Source organism: Oryx dammah, unplaced genomic scaffold, assembly GCF_014754425.2.
Source record: "Oryx dammah isolate SB20612 unplaced genomic scaffold, SCBI_Odam_1.1 HiC_scaffold_10, whole genome shotgun sequence".
In the NCBI taxonomy this organism is placed as follows: domain Eukaryota; kingdom Metazoa; phylum Chordata; class Mammalia; order Artiodactyla; family Bovidae; genus Oryx; species Oryx dammah.
In genome coordinates this window covers 70,869,089-70,893,123 of record NW_024070194.1, presented here as the reverse complement: position 1 = coordinate 70,893,123, position 24,035 = coordinate 70,869,089, and the positions used below count along the sequence as shown (strand labels likewise).

The 24,035-nt window shown below is 44.0% G+C and overlaps 1 protein-coding gene across 1 annotated transcript in view; it reads right to left on the bottom strand.

Annotated features, from left to right (window-relative positions):
* SFMBT2 (Scm like with four mbt domains 2) overlaps nt 1-24,035 on the bottom strand; it is a 176,632-nt gene that overhangs the window by 16,156 nt on the left and 136,441 nt on the right. Inside the window, exons 12-16 of the mRNA XM_040248245.1 lie at nt 21,043-21,156; nt 15,253-15,295; nt 13,402-13,472; nt 10,371-10,510; nt 4,174-4,283 (exon numbers count right to left, since the gene is read on the bottom strand). Of these exons, the coding sequence (XP_040104179.1) occupies nt 4,174-4,283; nt 10,371-10,510; nt 13,402-13,472; nt 15,253-15,295; nt 21,043-21,156 (478 nt within the window). The remainder of the gene's footprint in view (nt 1-4,173; nt 4,284-10,370; nt 10,511-13,401; nt 13,473-15,252; nt 15,296-21,042; nt 21,157-24,035) is intronic.

Here is a 24,035-nt window from a genome sequence, read left to right as displayed (position 1 = left end):
CAATATGACAACAGAGAATAAGGTTCCAGTCTGTCAAGCTGAATATACCTTCTGAAATATTTAAGGAAGAATTAAAAGGGAAAAAAAGATGATGACTGAAGAAAATAAGGATGCTTGGCAAGCGATGAGAAAAACCACTCTTCTCATTAGCAGTAAACAGTAAGGGATGGCCCCAATTTCTTTCAAAACAAAGCTTGTACTTCCTAGGTCATGTCTTCTTACTCAAGAACTCAGGTCTAGAAAGTGCAATGCTGGCCTTCAGTCTTAAGATACTCAGCTCCTCAGAAATTTCTCTCTTCTTTCTTGATTCCTGTACTTCAAGTTATGGGAACTCTGAGTGATAAACGGGGTGTGTATTTGTTTTACAAAAGACAATTCTGATTCAGAACACCCTCAACTGGTCTGTGTGAGCCAGAAATGCTGTGCCCAATCGTGATGAATTTATTACACATCAAAAATTCTGTCTTTTTTTAAGAAACTGGCTCACCTGTTTGCTTATCATAATGTTTACAGCATACATTTTCAGGAGAGCAGATTTCTCAAGTCTGAGAGAAGTAAAAATGAACATGAACAGACAAAATCTTTTTCAGTGAAAAATCTCTCAGGGAATCCTTTTTCAAATAATTCTCCTTGATAGCCAAGTATTACATCTTACCATTCACAAAGTATGGGCATGAGTAAATGCCAATAAATGAAAACACATGCAAAATTAGTCACTGCTTGTGAAAAAATGAACCAAAACATTACCAAAGAGCTGAACATGACTCACCTAAGGGTAAAGATTTGGCTTTTATCCGATTTTATCCCCTTGTTTCTGCCTAAGTGATTAAGAAATATAATTCGCTCAAGGATATTTCCTCTTTAAGTATTCTGCATCACTGTAACAAAAGACTGGGACAATCTATTAAAACTCCACCCAGCTTTTATAAGGATTGTCACAAAAGTCATTCACGCAAGAGCTAACTGTCTTTTTTCCCCCTCAGGAAGATCCTATATACATTTTGGAAAACATATGTAAATGTCTCTAAATGAAGAAGATAGGAATTCTTTTAACTCATCCTAAGGTATAGCCAAGCATAGCCTAAATTCTTTCTCCTAATATTCAAAATAATGTAGGTTGATTTAGTAATGTCAATCCATCAGAAACAAGCAACTTTCTCATCTAGAACCGCTGAAGTGAGCTATACTAGTATCCCTGTTTCCCTTTTCCACAGAGCTATTCCTGGTTTTGCCTTTCAATCCATGTTGTAGACTCATTATATCATAGACTCATACAGTTTTCAAATAGTTCAATGATCTGTTCTGGTATAAAAGATATGCAGGCATGCTAAGTCACTTCAGTTGTGTCAGACCTTTTGTGACCCCATGGACTGCAGCTCACCAGTTGTTGGATAAATAAGCAAAAATTGCTGGGGGAAAACAACAGATGACAGTGCTTATTTTTCTTCTATTTATGGGTCAAATCTTGTCACTACTGTCCATGGGGTTCTCAGCAGTCACGTACAGATGTGAGAGCTGGACCATAAAGAAGGCTGAGTGCCAAAGAATCGATGCTTTTGGACTGTGGTGCTGGAGAAGACTCTTGAGAGTCCCTCGGACTGCAAGGAGATCCAACCAGTCCATGCTAAAGGAAATCAACCCTGAATATTCACTGGAAGGACTGATGCTGAAGCTGAAGCTCCAGTACTTTGGCCACTTGATGTTGACGACTCACTGGAAAAGACCATAATGCTAGGAAAGACTCACACTAAAAGGAGAAGGCGGTGGAAGACGTTACAGATTGCATCACGGTTTCAACAAACATGAATCTGAGCAAACTCCAGGAGATAGTGAAGGACAGGGGAGCCCTGCGTGCTGCAGTCCACGGGGTCACATAGAGTTGGACATGACTTAGGGACTGACAACAACCACCTTGTCAATGCCACCCCCACCTTCTTAATAGGTCTTTACAGAAGAGGAAAAAACCAATCAGAACCCCCAGATGTTAAGTGCCAGCATTTGCAAAATCCTATGGATGAAGAGCTCATATTATCCTGAGAACACTCTCTGTGATGTTATAGTTTGAGGACCACAGCCAAGACAAGTAAATGCATTAAAGCAGCTCTCCCCCTCGCTGAGTTAATTTATTCATGACAGAAAGCATTTCAGCCTTTCAGCAAAATGGGAAGAAGTCAACTTTCCTCCCATTTGCACCAACGAAAACATCAATGTTATCAAGATCTAAAAAAGTTGTCATTTCACATCAGAAGGAAAGGGGTGAATCAACACAGTATTATAAGGGGTGTTCCTGCTGACTATAAATCTGTCATCATTAGCAGCTGCTTTGAGATGCTACTCTGATTCAGACGCTTGAAACCCACTTCAGACGCACATTTTCTCACTACAAGTTGCTATGTAAGATTCTGCTACGGCACACGCTGTCATGTTTGATATAATCGGTAATACGCTGCCTTTACAAGGCAGCAAGGCTGGGTCACACTTTGTCTGTTTTGATTGTGTCAGGCTGGTTTCATAAAAGCTCTGATCGATTTTGGGAACATGAAAATGAGTGCAAACAGTGCAAAATAAACTCTCCCTGTCATTTTGGGAATTTGGAGCGAGTTTCTGGCTTGCTTATGGAGCCGGGCATATCTTAATGGAATTTAAGATCCCTGTACTTTTACTATTTCAATATCCTTATGTATATTTTAGAGGTATTGAATTTTACAGAAAAAATTTAAAACTAGAAATAAGGGTTTTCTGTGTAAATACTTGCCCGGGTTACCTGCCACCTCTACCAGTAGGAACTGACCTTGGAAGAAAACGTTTTACTGTGGCTGCTGCTGCTGCTAAGTCGCTTCAGTCGTGTCCAACTCTGTGTGACCCCATAGATGGCAGCCGACCAGGCTCCCCCGTCCCTGGGATTCTCCAGGCAAGAACACTGGAGTGGGTTGCCATTTCCTTCTCCAATGCTAAGGACCACCAACTTAAATATAGTAGAAAAATAAAGATTATCAGATTTGAAAAAAACATGTTTTGTTTTGGGGGGGCTATAGGTGAAGCTCATTTAAATATTCCTTGGAAAAGAAGGGAAGGGTGAAATATGGTGTCATCCTTTATCAGCATGATGCTTCCAACAGCTCAACACTCTCCTTATTTACATGTATTATATATTACCTTTAACTTCTGTGATTTTGCAGAGTATCACTGGAGCTTAGATCACTTTTATTGTATCTAAAATTATAGAGATGCTCAAAAAAGACACAAGGAAAGTTTGAGTGGATAACTAACAATGAATGCAATATAACTGCAAATTTCACCACACCTACACTCAGTCCTCGTGTACGTTAACTCCAGAAGAAAACACTGTTGGTCACAGAAATTATTCAGAATTCTTCAATTTTTACTACTTTCTCTAAAAGAGGACTTAGGTATGCTCTAGCCATTGAAAAGTAGTTCACTGTGTTTAAAACAGCATCATTTTCCAAATGTTACAGCAAAATGCAGTCTTAGGATACCATGATACAGGAAGTGGACCGGTGAAAATATATTCCATTGGAAAAGAATTAAGTGAATATTAAAAGCCCTCTGAAACCATCAAAGCAATTATTAAACATCAAGCTATTTTTGAGAAATGGGTGTCTTTTTCTATCCATCTCCTCAGGAACTGAGTTCTCACATAGGAAGCCAGTGAGTGTGCTCAGTTTGAGTTCCAGAAACTTAAAGCAAAGCAAATTAGCACCTTTCCAATTAGCCTGTTTCCAAATAAAGTTAGTAACCAACTATATGTCCACCCACTGTGTTTTAACCAAAATCAAACACAGGTACTGGTTCTTCCTGTTTTTTAAAATTCTCAACTCTAAAGATAAGAAACATCTGTACCTGCCATGGACTTTACAGTATCAGATATTAAGGTCTGTTATTGAAAAATGTATAATAATGTTAAGAGAACTCCTCTCTTTACATAAATGTTTCCCTTTGGATTGAATAATTCATCAGCACATTTTTATTCTGAATATTTAACACAATAAACTCCGTGTAGCCAGCACGTCTGTGTGGGGCACCCAGAACTGCAGAACAGTCCTTCTGTTGATTCCACTTCTCTGGGCCATGCCAAAAACAGGAAGGACCAGTTTCAAACGGGCAGATAAAGAAAGCCGAGAACCCACATCTTCCAGAATTGAAGACACTTACTTGGCCTTCAGCGTCTCCTCCTGAAAGTTCCAGTGTGGGTCTTCCACCAGCTGCAATTCCCGTAACACCCTCCCAGGCTTGTAAGCTGCGTTGATGAGCATGCTAAGAACCTGTTGGGAAAAACAAGGAATGGCCATGAACTTCAACTGCATCCATTTCTGCTGAAATGAGAAAGCACCCTGCTGACACCTCTGGGGTGTCTGCCCTGCACCTCTATTCAGTGATAGGCTGGATGGAGTCGGAGACGATATTTTGCAGACTGGCACCGATGATGTCTCCCATCAATGGGACAGGAAGGCAGTGAAATCGAAGGCCTCTGCCTGGGAGAGTGTGTGTCACTGGGGGGCAAGAGGGATGGGGTGGTCAGCTCTCGCTAACCTTCCAGATTGCAGAAAAACTGTACTGTTTTCTCCAAAGGTTCACTGATCATCCTTCAATTAGATTCCCCTTCAGTACGAGCGGTTACTAAGAATTCCATCTTATTCTTAAAAATATATTTCAAAAGGAATCACTAAGACGGACATGATAGATTTGTGCCCACACTTTTGGAGCCTGATGGGCTGCCGTCTACGGGGTTGCATTCAGTTGGACACGACTGAAGTGACTCAGCAGCAGCAGCAGGAAATATCTGTACGGAGGGTTAACAAATTATTTCAAACTCACCTAACGCTGACCCAACTTATGCATATTTAACGTTAGGACAATTCTCAGAGATGAGAGTGTTTCGAAAGGAAGTCTGAGTATCTAATGTCATCTGACGGCTTTCTCAAACTACCCCTTCGCTCCCAAGTCCCAAGTGCAAGAAAATAAGCATATGGCCAGAACCACTGCAATACGCCAGGACCAGCTGCTGCTGCTGCTGCTGCTGCTGCTAAGTCGCTTCAGTCGTGTCTGACCCTGTGCGACCCCATAGATGGCAGCCCACCAGGCTCCGCCGTCCCTGGGATTCTCCAGGCAAGCACACCCGAGTGGGCTGCCATTTTCTTCTCCAGGCATGCACGTGAGCCATCACTACTGGGATACAGAGCGCCAAAAGAAAGTGAAGGAGCAACACAGCACATAAAGGAACCCTGAGATCTCGGGGGCTTGTTCCATGAAACGCCCACTCACTGAAGACCTGCGCTGTGCCGGCCCAGAGCGCAGAGACAGGACACGGAGCCCCTGCTCCTGAAATCCCTCCCCAACCAGAGGAGGAATGAGCCAGGCTCTGCGTTCACGCGCTGTGTTTCGAGCAAAAACCCACTACAAGAGAGAGAAGAATCTCTCCCTGAGGTGGGAGGACACTGGCCGTACTGCTGAAGCACCTACCACTCTGTGGAGATCAGCACACTACCTACAGGAAGGGAACAGAAGACGCGTGCGTGCGTGCTCCGTCGCTTCAGTCGTGTCTGATTCTTTTCGACCCTATGGACTGTAGCCGACTAGGCTCCTCCATTCATGGGATTCTCCAGGCAGGAATACTGGAATGGGTTGCCATGCCTTTCTCCAGGGGATCTTCCCGACCCAGGAATTGACCCCGAGTCTCCTGCAGTCCCGGCAATGCAGGTGGATTCTTTACCACCGAGTCACCTGAGAAGCCCCCAGGAGAAAGGTATGTTGCAGAAATTTTCAAGTCTCAGTTTTCATGTGCCTGGAGTGTTCCAGGATGTAACTGGCATGGGTCTGCACCCTGCTTTAATTCTCAAAATCAAAGCTTTCTCATCACTGAGGATTTGATCTTAAAATATTCTTTACTCTCAGCAGTTAGCCTGGCGAGTGTCTTTTTCTCATCTGGGCAGCATTTTGCTGTGTTCCAAGGTGCCTGTAAAGCCTCACCAAGAGAACACAGCTCTGCCAAGCACTCAACGGCCAGAACACAGCAATACGAGCAGTTCTGGTCTGTTTATGCTTTCTCTATTAGAATAATCATCTGGTTTTATTATTTATTGTCAGTACAATTTACAGAAACTGAGTTTAAAAATAAATCCAATTGGCACTGGCTGAAATCACACACCAAGTGTTTATCAACAGACAATAAAATTTCACCCCAGTCTTGTCACTGTGCTTCACTGAGAAAAACCCCAGAGCTAGATCTTATTTGTACATCGAAATGCATTTTGTGACTGTGAAAAGCAAATGCCTTCCAGACTTCAATTCAGAGTGGAAACGGCCAGCAATTAAATCGTAAACAGCATGGGATATTGAATAATTTTTCCTATGGCTTCTCCCCATGTCACATCATATGTCTCTAAATTCAACAAGCTCTCTACAAAACCTTGGAATTGTGAGCGGAATAATTTGTGTGTACCTGACACGGTGCATTAGAGTTCTCTCCATGAAAATAGTGAAGCTGACAGCTATTACAACCTGAGTTAGCCTGAATTATTGAACTTTGCAAAGCATCAGAATTCACACCACTGTGCTCTTGACCACAAAAGGGAGCACACACCTTGTCCCCAGATAACCAACAGGGTGTTCACTGTGAAGCCGATGAACACTCTTCCCAATAAACTGGCATGAGACTGGTCTGAGTAACTCAAGGAAGAAACTGGCGCTACAGCAACGTCTCACTGGATTTCTTAGGGTTCATGAAGTGTATCATCACAGAGAAGCAATAGCCTTTATACAGCTGGACGGAGCTGGGATGGGAGCTTTCCCTCCCTCTCAGGCATATGGGGACACAGCAAGAAGGTGGCTGCGTGCAAACCAGGAAGTGAGTCCTCACCCACCTGCCGGGCTGGCCCCCGATGGCGGACCTGGAGCCTCGGACCCGTGAGCATCCACGTCTGCGTCCTGAGCTGCCTGGTCCAGCCCATGGTGCCCTGTGACAGCGGCCCGAGCCCACTGGACACCATCCCCTCCCTCCTCATCCTCCCCTTCCTCTCCCCTGGACTGTCACCGTGTGTGTGCACTGGGCTTCAGCCTCCCGTCTTAAAGGAGGAAAACTACTCTCTCCATCTCTCATCTTCGGTGCCTTGCCTCACTCCTGTCTCCACCGAAGGTAAAACCCTCAAGAACCGCCTACAGCCATGGACTCCTCTCTCTCTCCTTCAGCTCCTCAGGGGCACAATCCCGGAAACAGGTCTTATCAAGATCGCCTGAGACGCCGGCTTTGCCAAGAAGGAGTCCTTCTTGGCCTTGTCCTATTTCACCCCGTCAGCAGCTGGTGGCACTGCCTCCTCTGCAGACACTTCCTACCCTTACCCTCAGGACCCCAGGCTCTCCCGACCCTTCTGTGCACCCCCCACCAAATCACAGTGACCTCAGGGTGCAACCACTGGACTGTCCTCCTCCACCTATATTCACCCCACAGTGCACCTGCTGCAAACACTGGCCACACACTAGCCAACCCATGGTCACCAAATGTGTACTGGACTCTCACACCCATCTCCAACTGGCTGTACCACAGGCAAACCTTCACTTACCCGAATCATTTACCCTGTCCCACAGTTCCCTCCCCTTGCTGTTAAGGCCTTACTCTCACAGTCCGTATCTAGGTCACTAGGAAACCCTCCATGTATCCAAAACATGTTGATTTATTTATTATCACTCTCTCTAGAACCTAATCCTCAAGAAATCAGGATTTTCAACGAAATCAGGGGCTTCATTTTGTTCGTTGTTTTATTCATCACAGCTAGAACCATGCCTGTGCTCAGTAAATAATTTGGGGGATTTTTTTCAATGAATTTCAAGATGGGCACTGAAATCAAATTATTCTGCACACCTAAAAATTAATGAATGATTGATTCACGCCAAAAACTTGTTTGGTACCATAAAATCTATGTCAGTAGAGGGAAGCTCAGGAGGTAGCACTTGCCACTGATTTTCTTTCCGACAAAATCCTACCCTATGGTTCAATGAGAAAATTCAACAAAGGTATCTTATCTTCTTTATAAAAAACCTTAACAAGAAAAAATTACATTTTTCCCGACCTTCCTGGACACTGTCTACTTAATTCCTGCGTCACACATTACGTATGTGCTATAGTTTCCACCACCCACATGCTTGGTACACAGTTCTCAATGGTCAATGTTCAGTATAAAATCCAGAAAATATCGTCCAGAGGCATGTCTGCATCTCTGACTTTGTTGACTGACTTAACCAGGTGCCACGGAGGCAGGACTTTTCCTCTTTCCAGTATGACCTGAAATGCCTAAGTCCTTGCTCTGAGGCCGTGGGCAGGGGGAGTCAACTCACCCAGGGGACACAGCGCCCACCAGCACGTGCTTATGACTCCTGAATTGCTCTGGACCTGTCTAAATGGACAGATGGATCAAGGTATGATGTTTCATTCTCTTCTTGGTTCCCACAGCTAGGAGACTATATGACGTGACAGTAGCTGCCAAGTGTGCAGAAGCTGATCGAAAAAGCCTTGGAAGGTGTAGATGGGCGAAAAGAAATATACATGGACGGACTTCCGCACCTGCTGAGGCTAGAGCGCTACTAAGCCCACAGACGCAGACTGAGGGGGATCAGTCTTTGGTCCACCACCCTCTCAGCGCTCAAGACCACACCCCCCTCAACAAATGCCAGCATGGCGACCACGTGCACAGACCTCATCTACCTCTAGAAGAAGCAGGGGGAAAACAGCCATCAGCCTACGTTTTCCAAAGTCTGAGAAACCTTTAACTATGAACACCCCTGATGGCCCGATAAAGCAAACATGCTCTGTCTTTGCTCCAATGATCTCATTCTCCGTTAAGTGAAACGCAACCTGAAGCCAAACACAGGTCCAGGGCAGGACTATTAGCATAAAGACTGGTTTGGCAGACTCACCCTTTTCTTGCTCTCATAGAACTAAAGCGCTTGCTTCTTTTTTCTCTCTCTTTCCTGCCTCATGCATTTTCTGAACATCAGCAAAAAACTAGTTTTGTCATCAAAAAACTGCTCTGGCCTGGCTTTTAAACTTAGCTGCTGGCACCTCTCAAGAGCATCGATCAGGGCTAACTACTGTTAAACAAGTATGTAGCAAAGCAAACTAGTCAAGCCTCAGAGAGAGACTGGCCCTACGGTCACCATGTTTGTTAACAGAGCCCCCAGGTGGCCACGGACCTCAGAATCATGTGGCTGTGACACGGCCTCACAGGGACTTTAAACAAGAACCAGGTTTGTGCCAGTCCCCCGTTCCCTTCTGATCGCTGGCAACAAAGTCAGGCACAAATACAGGCAGGGGACAAGGCTGTGGCAAGGACGACCGCATGGGCTGAAGCTGCTTTAACCATGTGGAGGGACTTGGGAGCCCATTCCTGGTCTAAGGGCCTTATTTTACACTGTGACAGGAATTCCCGTGTGTAAGTTGGGCGTGGTTTCTTCCCTGACCAAGTCTAACATCTGCAGGGTCTACAGTCTGTGTCAACTTAACACAGCTGGAGCTCACCTCCCACCCGCATCTCCCTAAGGCCCTTGAGAGGGGCTGCCCTCCCCCCCGCCACCATCTCCCTTTCATTATCAATTTCTCTTCAATGGGGTCCACTCGCCACTTAGGCTGGGCCAGGCCTCCAGTAATCTGGGGATGCAAAATATGAAGGTGATGAGTCTAAAGAAAAGCAGGCCTAAATAAGGACACAGGCCAGGCGCCAGGGACAGGGTCTAGGCCCCAGGACTCTCTGGACTCAGATTTCTGCACTTTCCAGGCCCCGCCCTGTGGTCTGCACATTCAAGGCGCTTCAAGCGTTCCTTCCCGAGATCCCGCTGATGCTCCAGGCTGCTCAGATGGTTTTTCCGATCCCTAGAGCGGGTGGTCCCCTTCCCCGACCCCAGGCCCTGTTCTTGATACAAAGCCCAGCTCATGCAAGTCTGTTCAGTGGCTAAACGGATGCATAAACAGACCCCTTGTGCCCAAGGAATTACAACACACTCATCATGGTGCAGGTGATGTTCTGGACATGCTTTTTTGTCACAAAAACAGGAACGTGACTATACGAAGGTTCAAGATAGGTCACCTTTTTAAACAAAAAAGTGATGACTCACCGAAGATTTTACTCAAATGTAGTGAGTGTTTCCGCTGACTTGGGGAGGGAGGGGCCCACCCCCTCCAATAGAAGGGAGTCTTCCTGGGCTGGAACACTGTTCCCATTTGTGTATGACTGCCTTCAGTGTGCAGGATGGAGAGGATGGGGGTGCCTGGCACATGAATGGACCCAAACTCCTGTGACTCCCTCAGGGACCGTGCCCAACCCCCCACCGCCCCACCGTCTGTGGTTGTGGACGAGCTTTACCTCCTTAAGGACCAGCACGCATTTGCCTGGCCCCACCGACTGCGGCAGCTCGGCGATCCTGCCCTTGTTGAGGTAGGGGCCCGAGAAACACCGGTGGTTGATGAAAAGCTGAGGACAGCAGTACTTCCCGTTCACCGTTCCTGCGTGGAAGAGAAACACGGTTGAGGCTCCAGGACCCACGGCTTAGCCTGCCGCACCAGCCAAGTTACCCAGAGGGGCCTTGAGACTCCCTATCAGAATGCTTTACATCCACCATGCTCTGCGAGTTCCTGGTGTACAGCACAACGACTCAGCTATCCACATATATATAGCTGATGTTGTTGATCGGTCACTAAGTCGTGTCCGACTCTTTGCAGCTCTGTCCACGAGATTTTCCAAGCAAGAATACTGGAGTGTGTTGCCATTTTCTGCTCCAAGGGATTTTCCCGACCTAGGGATCAAAGCCACGTCGCCTGCATTGGCAGGTAGACTCTTTACCACTGAGCCACCAGGGAAATCATATATATACATATGTTCTTTTTCAGAGTCTTTTCTTTAAAAGTTATTACAAAAACTGAATATAGCTCCTCGTGTTCTACAGTTTGTCAGTTATGTACTTTATATATTATAGTGTGTATATGTTCACCATTGCCCCACACCCAGGCCAACACCAGACACGGCAAGGCTTCCTCATTTTGCCACTCCCAGGGACATGAAATGTGCCTCCCAGGGACTTGAATATGCATTTCCTTCATTGGTCTTTCAGCTTAGAAGGTGAACAGGCAAGGTGCTGATTTAGTTGTGTCTCAAGGTGCCACTGGAGAAGGCGATGGCGCCCCACTCCAGTACTCTTGCCTGGAAAATCCCATGGACGGAGGAGCCTGGTAGGCTGCAGTCCATGGGGTCGCACAGAGTCGGACACGACTGAGCGACTTCACTTTCACTTTTCAGTTTCATGCATTGGAGAAGGAAATGGCAACCCACTCCAGTGCTCTTGCCTGGAGAATCCCAGGGACGGGGGAGCCCGGTGGGCTGCCGTCTCTGGGGTCGCACAGAGTCGGACACGACTGAAGCGACGCAGCAGCAGCAGCAGCAGCAGCAAGGTGCCACAGGGAAAAGCAGAATAACTAAATAAGGTATCAGTGGAACCCATCGGACATCTACACACACGGGATGTGGTCACAGGACCAGCTGAGATCCACCCTCTCCCACAGCTGCTCCAAGCCAAGCTTCACTAACAGTGGTCTTTCTGTGTAAAAACTTGTTATTGAGAGAGTAAGACTGACATATATATATAAAGAAGGCTGAGCGCCAAAGAACTGATCCTTTCGAAATGTGGTGCTGGAGAAGACTCTTGAGAGTCCCATAGACTGCAAGGAGATTAAACAAATCAGTCCTCAAGAAATCAACCCTGAATATTCATTGGAAGGACTGATGCTGAAGCTCGAATACTTTGGCCACCTGATGCAAAGAGTTGAACCATTGGAAAAGACTCTGATGCTCGGAAAGATTGATGGCAAAAGGAGAAGGGGGTGGCAGAGGACGAGATGGTTAGATAGCATCACTGACTCAGTGGACATGAGTTTGTGCAAACTCTGGGAGACAGTGAAGGACAGGCGAGCCTGATGTGCTACAGTCCATGGGGTTGCAAAAAGCTGGACGTGACTTAGCAACTGAAAAGCAACAAATTAACATATACACACCACCATGTGTAAAACAGAGCTAGCAGAAAGCTGCTGTACAGCTCAGGGAGCTCTGCTCAGTGCTCTGTGATGACCTAGAGAGGTGGGATTGGGGGGAGGGGTGGAGGGAGGCAGGAGATATATGTATCCATATAGCGGATTCATTTCATTGTACAGCAGAAACTGATAACACTGTAAGGCAATTATACCCTAATTAAAAAGTAAGTTTTAAAAACCTTGTTATTCATTTGGGATGGTGATTTGATAGTCCAGGAAGCTTTGTTCTCATAGGACTTTAACTCAGAACCAATAGGTGAGGGGGGAAATACGTTATTTTTCCAAGTATAAGACAGGAGGAGTAAAATAACAATTACCGACTCTGATAGATGACATGGTTCTTTTAAAAGGCAAAAAAAAAAAAAAAGTCCACAGCTGCATTTACATGGAAATTTGAGGGTAGGATTACTCTGCCCAGCTCTTTAGAAAAAACAATCTTAGGAAGTCTACTCATAAAACTGCTCTCTTTACTGCAAAGAAAACTTTGACTAATAGGATTCTTCCATGGTACACAAGTTTTAATCTTGGGTTCAGAGCAGACTTCCTTTTGGCTGGAAAAAAGAATACTTAATCAAATATATTACTTAATGTACAAACATGTCTATAATCAGATTTGTAATCCAAAGGTAATTCACATTTATGTTTTTAAAAGTTACTGTAAGACACAGGACTTTATACATTAAAAAAACATATTCCCAACCAGCCACTCAAACAAGGTTTTAGGGAACAATTCAAACGCCTATGGGGACTTAAGGATTAACCACTAGTATAAAAATGCAAGGGTCACTGGCATAAATGACATAAAATGTCCAAAAAGAAATGCCTAATAATATTTCCAACTCTTCTCCAACATGATTATTCCTGATACACAGTTCTAACTGGACATGTAATTTCCAAGCGACACATGGACCCAGCTTCTCATGCCAAGTGAAGTGTCTCTAGCTACTGACCAAGAAACAAACAAGGAAAGACACCAAGAATATAGCTTAGAAAAAAATTTTAAAGGAGTAGGTATCTGTAAAAAAAGAGAGTTGGCTCGAAGTTAAGTATTTTCATACTGACCTAAAAATATATCAAAGTTGAGTATTGTCATACTGACCTAAAAATATACCCATGTCTCCACTCACAGCAACGCACTGAGAAGGGCCAGGACATCCTGCTGCTGCTGCTAAGTCGCGTCAGTCATGTCCGACTCTGTGCAACCCCATAGACAGCAGCCCGCCAGGCTCCGCTGTCCCTGGGATTCTCCAGGCAAGAACACTGGAGTGGGTTGCCATTTCTTTCTCCCAGGGCATCCTAAGCAGCTGATTTACCTGTGGTGTCCAGGTGAGGGAACAGACAAAGGTTGTGAGGTATTTTCTCAACAGGCACTGTGGATGGTGATCTGTGGATAAAGGAGAAATGCCCGTGGGTCCCAAGCTATAGAAGAAACCAGTACCTTCCAAAGTCTTTTCATAACTTACAGGAATCTAAGCTATGAATATGTAAGACACAATGCGTGCATGGATAAGAACAGGTAAGATCATCGGGGGGCAATTCTTAACAATAATTCCAAGGAGCCTGTAGGTCATCTGCCCCTCGAGGGGGTCATCACTGATCTCTGAGGCTCCTCTAGGTCACTTCCTGGGCATGTTGCTTGTTAAAGAATGCCCTCAATCATATTTAGGACATGCAGAAACGTCAGTTTGCACTGACTTTCATTAAAGTCAGACTTTCCCTTATTAATGACTTTCTTCTGCTGACTTTTGATTTCTGGGGTCCGTGCGTGTATGGGTTGAGGCCACACTGAAAAGTAGATTCTCAAAGAAAAGTCTCAAAATTGACGATTCTTAAAATGTGAAGTAGGCTTATTAGTCTAGGACAGAAGTCTGTGCTGCTGTTCAGCAAAAAGTTGCTGAACAAATATAAAAACTATCACTCAAGGGGAAAAAGGCAAATTGGGTTTCCAGGAGATGTACAGGTTGATTTCACAGAAACTGCACAGATGAACAGTTTCGTAAACTCCAAGTAAATAGTAATAAGGGCTCTTAGTGGGATCATCTATGGTGCTGGGTCTCAAAGCGGGCTCCCCAAGCTGTCAGATCAGCATTACCTGGGGGCCCGATACACGTGGAGAAGCTCAGGCCCCATCACAGGCATCCTGAATCAGAAATTCTGCAGATGGGGACCTGGAGACCTGTGTTTTTTAATGAGCTGTCTAGTGACAGACGCAAGTAAAGGTGACAACTGCTGATCCACAGGCTGCAAATTTAGGAGTCACGAATTCAAACTGAGATCCAATGAGGGGGACTGTTATTTTAGCTTTTACCTCTCTATTTCAATGTTATCCACATAAAACTGGAGTTAGATGATTAGCCTGATACACTGTTAGAAACATACTCAGAACACCCGTGAAACTGTTATTCACATCAAATAACAATGAAGCTATTATTTGATTTTAAGTTTAAACTTCAGTACATGAAAAAAGAAGCTGCTTTCAACTCCCTTTCCATCAGTGTATTAAGAAAACAGACTCACTCAGTAAGGGATGTTTATCTTGGTGTATTCCAGACATTTATAAATGTGGTACTAACAGTGACAATTTCCCAAAAATATACAGCCAGTAGGTCCACACACTACAGAACATCCCCTTCCTCATAAACTTACAATTGAAACGTGGAGTGACCTACATTTATTTGGCAATGGAGGGCCCACACATCTTCATGTAGACTCTAATTTAATCTTTCTAAAACTCCCCAAGAAATAGGTATCTTACAAAGGAAAGCATTGAGGTATTGAGGTACGGAGTAATAAAACAACCTGCTCCAGCTCACCGGGCTGTAAGTGGGCAGAGCTGAGGCCTGGACAGGCAGCTCTGGGGGGACCCTGGGGCATTAAAGACCCGGAGAACTGGTGCAGAGCACCCTGACCAGAATGCAGGACCGTGGGCATCCTTGAGGTCAGCTACGCTGGGACGAAGTGAGAGGTTACAGTCTGGAAAAGAAATTCCTTAAGAAGCAGACCCCGCATGTCCTGCACAAAACAGACGCTCAGTACATGTTTTCCTGTCGCCGTGACTCCTGGGCTAGGCTGGGACTAGCTCTCTAACAAAAGCAGCCCTATTTCCATCCTCTTTAAAGATACTTCATAGCTTATCATGGAGTTTTTTGTGAAAAAACACTTACTGTTTTTCTGGCTGCACAACTGCGATCTTCCTCTTCTTTTGTGCTGTAAAACAGGCAAAAGGGGGGAGAAAAGAAAACCGGCTTTAACAGCAAGTTAGGAATAAGCATTTTTTAAAATAGCTCCATAGGTATAGAACTGGGTCTGTTTTTAAAGTAACAATTTGAAAACTGAAAAGTTACTTCATTCCGGCCACAATTTTATCTTCATCTCTTCCAGCACAAAACAGACTTTGACTTTTCAGAAATGAAATCTAAAGAGAATTTAGTACATTTTATCTTATCACTACATGGGCTACTTTATTCTAAAATGTGCTGCTAATAAAAAGAATACACACATCAGACCTCCCAGGAACACAGCTGGTGAAATGGACTGGTACAAGCAAGCACTGATTATCCAGATGACTTTTCCCCACAGAAAGCGTGATATGGCAAATAATTTTACCATTGCAGCATGCTCCCAAATTAGGATTAGAGGCATGTTTATAAACTACAACATTTTATCATTAAAGAGCAGATTGGTACCTAGCAAATATATACGTTTGTCAAACAGTGACAGAAACCAGCCAACAATAACCTGAGGTTAAGAATATTTCCAGGTTACATTTAGAACTGGTTGGAATCACCTTCACAAAGACAGACCAGAGCTTTTGGCATCTACTAACTCAGGCATAGATAATCCTGCATCTTCCAACATTAGGAAAAATTAATGCTCACAGAATTTCTAAAGCTGTTGGAGTTTGGCAGGTTTAATTAGACTTTGCCCCTTCAAAGCAAAATGCGTGTATGAGAAACAACACGAGAACACGAATAAACAAGAGAAATAGTGACTCAAAATTTCATCTATTCTTGATTTTATTTAGTATCCAATTCCAGGACAGGCGGACCTCAGAGATATTGTGGGTTTGGTTCCAGACCACCCAATAGAGTGACTATCACAATAACGGAGTCACGGGAATTTTTTGGTTTCCCAGTGCATATAAAAGTTACGTTTTATAAGTCTACTATAAATCTGTAGTCTATCAAGTGTGTATCATAATAATATTCTGTCTAAAAAACAGTGTATATACATCAATCAAAAGCACTTGATTGTTAAATGCTATCATCTGAGCGTCACTGAGTTATAGTGGTGACATCTAAAGGCCACTGATCACAGATAATGACGAATCATGATGAAAAAGTTAGAAATACGGCAAGAATTACCAAAATGTGACACAAAGACCCGAAGCAAAAAAGCATTGCCGGAAAAGTGGTATCACAGGCATGCTTGATGCAGGGTTGCCTGAAACTTTCAATGTGTAAAAATGACCTGTGACAACAAAGTCTGCCTATAGTTACTATGAGAAAGTACAAACTCTGTGACCTCTAAAGGGAAAGATGAGTGTGCAGACTACGTTGCCTAAGTCGGTCTTTGTTAATTAGGGTGAGATGCTCAAATTGTGTGATGTCTTGATGAGAAGCCAAACACAACAGTCTGGGGAACAGAGACGAAATGTCACTGCGTTCACCTTAACCTGCGTGAGCTTTCACCCAGAAAAACTCAAAATGCTCCTCCCCTCCCAAAGCCAGTGAAGGAGGAAGGGAGAGGGTCAGGACACGAATTTCTGTCTGAGGCAAAAGCAGGCACGGAGGATTGGATCTAAACCTGTAGAGCCTGGGGAGGACCTGCCCAGGGCTGTGGAGGCTGACAGCCCAGGACTCAAGACATTTTAAGTGAGAATAAAAGACAAAGAAGGCCCTCAACGTTGAAATCATTATTCTAAGCTCATAATTTTAGAAGTATTTTAAACTGATGGCAAGACATTACTGTCATTGGATGAGATTCAGTATGCAGTATTGGGTACAGGGCAAAAGAATCTCTTAGAATCCACCTCTGTCTATAGCTTGGGCCCCTACTTTATTCACATGAATAACCCCATCTGAATCTTGGTAAAAACTGTTAAGTTTCTTGTGTCCTTCAAAATTTCTCGACCTCAGGAAACAGGAGGCCGGCGATGGCAGGGAACTCTCTTTACAGCAATGTTCTGAGCATCTACGTAAATGAACATCACGGGAGGGTGCTAAAAAAAAGTTAGCCAGCATACAAACTAATAAAGAAAACATTAGAAATATCTAACCTATTTCACAAAAAATTAAAAGGCTTATATTTAAGGACAAACAATTTTAAATATTACTGTTGACACATTAGGGTAGAATTATAAATGCTAAGATTTATTATTGAATGAATTATCATATACTATAAATTAATATTTTTTAAATGGTTACCATTTCAGGATAATGACCTACAACAATTTATATTAAAACCCACACTTGTATATATATTTAAGTGGTGTGTTTGTGAGTACATCTGTTGTGTGTATGGGATGCTGGGTTATTTTGACTACTAATATTGGTTTGATTTGGCACTTTTGTGATCAGAAGGATGTAATGTAATGCCCCCTTCAAAGTCCAGTTGAAATCTCACTGGTAATTTATGCCAAGAATCAGTTCAGGTCAGTCTCTCAGTCGTGTCTGACTCTTCGTGACCCCATGGACTGCAGCACGCCAGGCTTCCCTGTCCATCACCAGCTCCCGGAGCTTGCTAAAAGTCATGTCCATCCAGTCAGTGATGCCATCCAACCACCTCAACTTCTGTTGTCCCCTTCTCTCTCCTTCAATCTTTCCCAGCATCACGGACTTTTCTAGTAAGTCAGTTCTTCGCATCAGGTGTCTAAAATATTGAGGTTTCAGCTTCAACATCAAGCCCTCCAATGAATATTCAGGATTGATTTTCTTTAGGACTAACTGGTTTGATCTCCTTACAGTCCAAGGGACTCTCAAGAGTCTTCTCCAACACCACAGTTCAAAAGCATCAATTCTTTGGTGCTCAGCTTTCTTGATAGTCCAACTCTCACATCCATACATGACCACTAGAAAAACCATAGCTTTGACTAGATGGATCTTTGTTGGCAAAGTAATGTCTCTGCTTTTTAATATGCTGTCTAGGTTGGTCATAGCTTTTCTTCCAAGGAGCAAGCATCCTTTAATTTCATTGCTGCATTCACCATCTGCAGTGATTTTGGAGCCCAAGAAAATAAAGTCTGACTGTTTCCACTGTTTCCCCATCTATTTGCCATGAAGTAATGGAACCAAATGCCATGATCTCAGTTTTCTAAATGTTGAGTTTTAAGCCAGCTTTTTTCACTCTCCTCTTTCACTTTCATTAAGAGGATCTTAAGTTCTTCTTCACTTTTTGCCATAAGGGTGGTGTCCTCTGCATATCTGAGATTATGGATATTTCTCCCGGCTATCTTGATTCCAGCTCGTGCTTCATTCAGCCTGGCATTTTGCATGATATACTCTGCATATAAGTTAAATAAGCAGGGTGACAACGTACATACAGCCTTGACGTACTCCCTTCCCAATTTGGAACCAGTCTTTTGTTCCATGGCTGGTTCTAACTGTTCTTGACATTCATACAGATTTCGCAGGAGGCAGGTAAGGTGGCCTGGTATTCCCATCTCTTGAAGAATTTTCCATAGTTTGTTGTGATCCACACAGTCAACGGCTTTGGCATAGTCAATAAAGCAGAAGTAGATGTTTTTTTGGAACTCTCTTGCTTTTTCGATGATCCAACAGATGTTGGCAATTTGATCTCTGGTTCCTCAGCCTTTTCTAAAACCAGCTTAAACATCTGGAAGTTCACAGTTCATGTACTCTTGAAGAATGGCTTGGAGAACAGTGAGTATTACTTTCCTAGCATGTGAGATGAGTGCAATTGTGTGGTAGTTTGAACATTCTTTAGCATTGCCTTCCTTTGGGATTGGAATGAAAACCGACCTTTTCCAGTCCTGTGGCCACTGCAGAGTTTTCCAAATTTGCTGGCATGTTGAGTGCAGCACTTCCAAAGCATCATCCTTTAGGATTTGAAATTTCTCTACTGGAATTCCATCACCTCCACTAGCTTTGTTTGCAGTGATGCTTCCTAAGGCCCATCTTGGCTTCTCATTCCAGTATGTCTGGCTCTAGGTGAGTGAGTACACCATCGTGGTTAAATGGGTCATGAAGATCTTTTTTGTACAGTTCTCCCGTGTATCCTTGCCCGCTCTTCCTAGTATCTTCTGCTTCTGTTAGGTCCCTACCATTTCTGTCCTTTATTGTGCCCATCTTTGCATGAAATGTTCCCTTGGTATCTCTAACTTTCTTGAAGAGATCTCTAGTCTTTCCCATTCTATTGTTTTCCTTATTTCTTTGCACTGATCACTGAGGAAGGCTTTCTTATCTATCCTTGCTATTCTTTGGAACTCTGCATTCAAATGGGAATATCTTTCCTTTTCTCCTTTACCTTTAGCTTCTCTTCTTTCCTCAGCTATTTGTAAGCCCTCCTCAGGCAACCATTTTGCCTTTTTGCATTTCTTTCTCTTGGTGATGGTGTTGATCACTGCCTCCTGAACAATGTCACAAATGTCTGTCCATAGTTCTTCAGGCACTCTATCAGATCTAATCCCTTCCATCTATTTGTCACTTCCACTGTATAATCGTAAGGGGTTTAATTTAGGTCATACCTGAATGGTCTAGTGGTTTTCCCTACTTTCTTCAATGTAAGTCTGAATTTGGCAGTGAGGATTTCATGATCTGAGCCACAGTCAGCTCCCAATCTTGTTTTTGCTGACTGTATAGAGCTTCTCCATCTTTGGCTACAAAGAATATAAGCAATCTGATTTTGGTGTCGACCATCTGGTGATCTCTATGTGTAGAATCTTCTCTTGTGTTGTTGGAAGAGGGTGTTTGCTATGACCAGTGCATTCTCTTGACCAAACTCTGTTAGCCTTTGCCCTGCTTCATTCTGTACTCCAAGGCCAAACTTGCCCATTATTCCAGGTATCTCTTGACTTCCTACTTTTGCATTCCAGTCCCCTATGATGAAAAGGACATCTTTTTTGGGTGTCAGTTCCAGAAGGTCTTGTAGATCTTCATATAACCGTTCAAGTTCAGCTTCTTCATCCTAACTGGTTGGGGTACAGACTTGGATTACTATGGTATTGAATGGTTTGCCTTGGAAACGAACAGAGATCATTGTGTCATTTTTCAGCTTGCATCCAAGCACTGCATATCAGACTCTTCTGTTGACTCTGAGGGCTACTCCAGTTCTTCTAAGGGATTCTTGCCCACAGTAGTAGATATAATGCTCATCTGAGTTAAATTCACCCATTCCAGTCCATTTTAGTTCACTGATTCTTAAAATGTCAATGTTCACTCTTGCCATCTTCTGTTTGACCACTTCTAATTCATCTTGATTCATGGACCTAACATTCCAGCAGCATCGGACTTTACTTCCATCACCAGTCACATCCACAACTGGGCATTGTTTTCACTTTGGCCTCATCTCTTCATTGCCAGGAATAGTTAAGTGTTTATGTCAGTAAATTATTGGAACCAATTACAATTGGTTTTGGGATAAACCTTTGGGGTAAACCTTAGGAGAATAAATTCTTTCTCAGATATAATCATACAAATGTATAGCACTTAGCTTAAACTTTTTCATGAATTGCATACAAACAGGGAGTAAAGATCCCAGACACTCATCTCCACCTTGTCACTGTGACTTGGTTTCTCAAGCTGGGAAATGCCTGCATTCATTCATCTCACGCAGAGGATTACAGGATGAATGAGACAGAAGTCCCGGTGTTCTGTGCAAAACTGAGAACATTTTTTGATTTTTACAGTTTGGCTCCACTCTCTTTACCAAATTGCCTATTTATTCACCTAAGTCCCAGATATGCCCAGCTAGGCTCCGAGTGGGGCAATACTCACAGGCTGTCTTGTGTGGTGTAGTCAGAGGGTAGGAGTTGGCCTCACACCAACCCACAGGGAAGATGTCCATAGATTCAACGTCCACGATGAACTCTGGAGCCGGGCTCTGCAGGCCTATGGGGAGTCGAGACAACAGGTGTGAACAGGTGTTAACAAAAAGACACAGAAGGAGGGGGAATCAGAGCAGCTCTGAGCGGGGAGCGGGGATACATTGTTCTGAAAGCTGAACCCAAAGCCAACAGTGTTTTACGACAGATAGAAGTGCTAGAGAGGTCCGGTAGCAGGAGTTTACAGGATTCACAAGAAGGGGGGCTTGGGAAAGACATACTTTCCCCTGAAAACAACTGGAAGAGGAAGGATGATTGGGGACAACTGTAGCATCTTTCTTTCCTGAGAACGGCTCTGAAGCTAAAGAAGGTAGTCCAGCCTGTGGGGTGGGGGCACCAAGACATTCTTCACCCAACACCAAGAAGAGGTCAACCTCCAACCAACAGAAGTTAAATGTTCTGGTTAAAAGGAACTGGGAGGGTTCAGTGACACTGGTTATAAGCAGTGAGCATCAAACCACAGTTCCCTAGGGGACACACTTCTTTATCCTGTGACCACGTCACTTCTTCTGAACTCAGATTCTTGCCGTGTGACACCGAAGTCACTTAGGCAGGGGTGCCTCTTTGGTGGGGATCTACCTTCATATCATAATCAAAACTGTGCCTTGTGTTAAGTCAGCACAGCAGCTGAGAGACTCTGAGAGAAAAGATCTGGATACAGTATGAGCAGAGGTTCCAAGGAACTCTGGTTACTGAGAGAATAAATTTAGAACCCTGCAAACTGGTAAAGAGAAGGAAATTCTACACCAAATCAACAGTTCTTTAAAAACACCCTTTGAGGAAAGACACTCTTGAACCAAGAATCAAAAGATAAGAAAGAGCTCTATTAATGGAGTGACCCCCTGGCCCTGACCACTTAATCTTGCTGTGCTTTTGGTTTCTTCACTGGAATCAAAACAAAAGTTAACACTCTTAGAAACTCCATCACACACCAAGTGATCACACATCACCTGATGAATTCTGAATTGCACTTCCCCTCCAAAACACAGCTTCTGGAAGCTCAATACCAGCAAACATAAAATCTCCTCACTATTTCAGCAACACTGGCTCCCAGAGTACATTATTTGACAAACCTAGGTACCAGATTTAGCACTAAAACCTAACTTTGGTGTACACAAAGCGCCTGGAACACGGACAGCAGATGCTTATACACACATATTATCACCTCCAGTCATCACACTAAACTTCTGATGTGTTCTCAGAGAAAGTCATTACTATGGTTATCAATCCTAACTTCCTTTTCACTGAATTCTCGGATAATTTGAAAGATATATAACCTACGTGAATGCAAGCAGGTTTATAGGGCTTAGGTTCCAACACAGTTGAATGAACAGAAAGCATTTCCACCCTGCATTAAATGACTCAACCAACATTTAGCTAATCTGCCAAAGAAATCATCAAAACTGCCAAAACAGACAAAAGCTAAAGAAACTCCCCAGCTAGCTTCAAATACAAAACTGATCTTTTCTTGTCGAGAAGGGGACTGGATTCGGCAGACGGGCCAATGAAAAAGAGTCACCGAGGTGTTTTCCGTTACACAGGGCACTCCCTCATCTCCATGCTCACAAAAATACAAAGATAGAGCCTATTTCTTAGCTACTCAGCGATTTTGCTAACAGGCTGAATTCATCTACTATATACAAATAGTAGATGTGTTTAGGTACAAATCAGATTTTCAAGGTCAAAGTCATACTTCAGGAGGGAGTATAAAGTGACCTTTATAGATTACTTCTTCCCATTTGCTAGTTCAGACATCACATTATATTAGTGTGCTTTAACATACACACTTCTGTAGCAATATAAACATTCATATATTTCTTTTCCTAAGAATCATTTTGCTTTTTATCTTATTTTTGGCTGTGCTAGGTCTTCACTGCTGCATATGGGCTTTCTCCAGTTGCAGCTAGCGGAACCTACTCTCTTGTTCTGGTGCCTGGGCTTCCACAGTTGCAGGGCACAAACTTAACTGCCCAACAAAAGGCACGTGGGGTCTTCCCGGATCAGAGATCAACCCACATCACCTGCAATGGAGGGTGGATCCTTCACCACTGGGCCACCGCTCCTCTGTCCATGGGATTCCCCAGGAAAGAAATACCTGAGTGGATTGCCATGTCCTTCTGCAGGGGAAGGACCCCCTGCACACTGGCCGGGGGATTCTTGACCACTGCGCCACCTGGGAAGCCCCTAACCTCGTCTAGTGTTGACACTAATAGTCAGATGGGCTCAAGTGTGCAGTGAGAAGGATGAGCACTGAAAGACAGAAAACAGAACCTGGGTCCTGGAAGCCCCGGCCAGCATCCACTCCGCACCGTCCATCTGCAGACGCTGCCCACAGAGTGGGATCTCAGAGAAGCCCTCACTCATCTCAGCCCTGGAGCTGAATTCCTAAGGAATCAACACACAGCAAAACTAGCTGACAAGCGCGACATAGGATAGGAAACCATCAGAAAGAAAACAACAGAAATGGGATTAAACATGTAAGTGGAGGGAGAGAGGCTTGGATGGTGAACTCTTAGGACACTCACTCTTGTGCAGGTACTTTTCAAAGAGTTTTATCCTTACGACCCTAAGAGATCAGATGGTTTCACTCCCATTTTACAGATGAGTAAACTAAGCTGAAGCTCCAATGTTCACACCTGATGCAAAGAGCCAACTTATTGGAAAAGACCCTGATGCTGAGACAGACTGAGAGGGGGAGAGGAGGACAGCAGAGGGTGAGATGGTTGGATGGCATCACCGATTCAGTGAACGTGAACTCAGGCAAACTCGGACAGAAAGGGAGGGACAGGGAGGCCTGGTGAGCTGCAGTCCCGGGGCCACAAAGAGCTGGACAAGGCTCAGTGACTGAACAACGACGACAAACTGAGGGTCAGGAAAACATCAAAC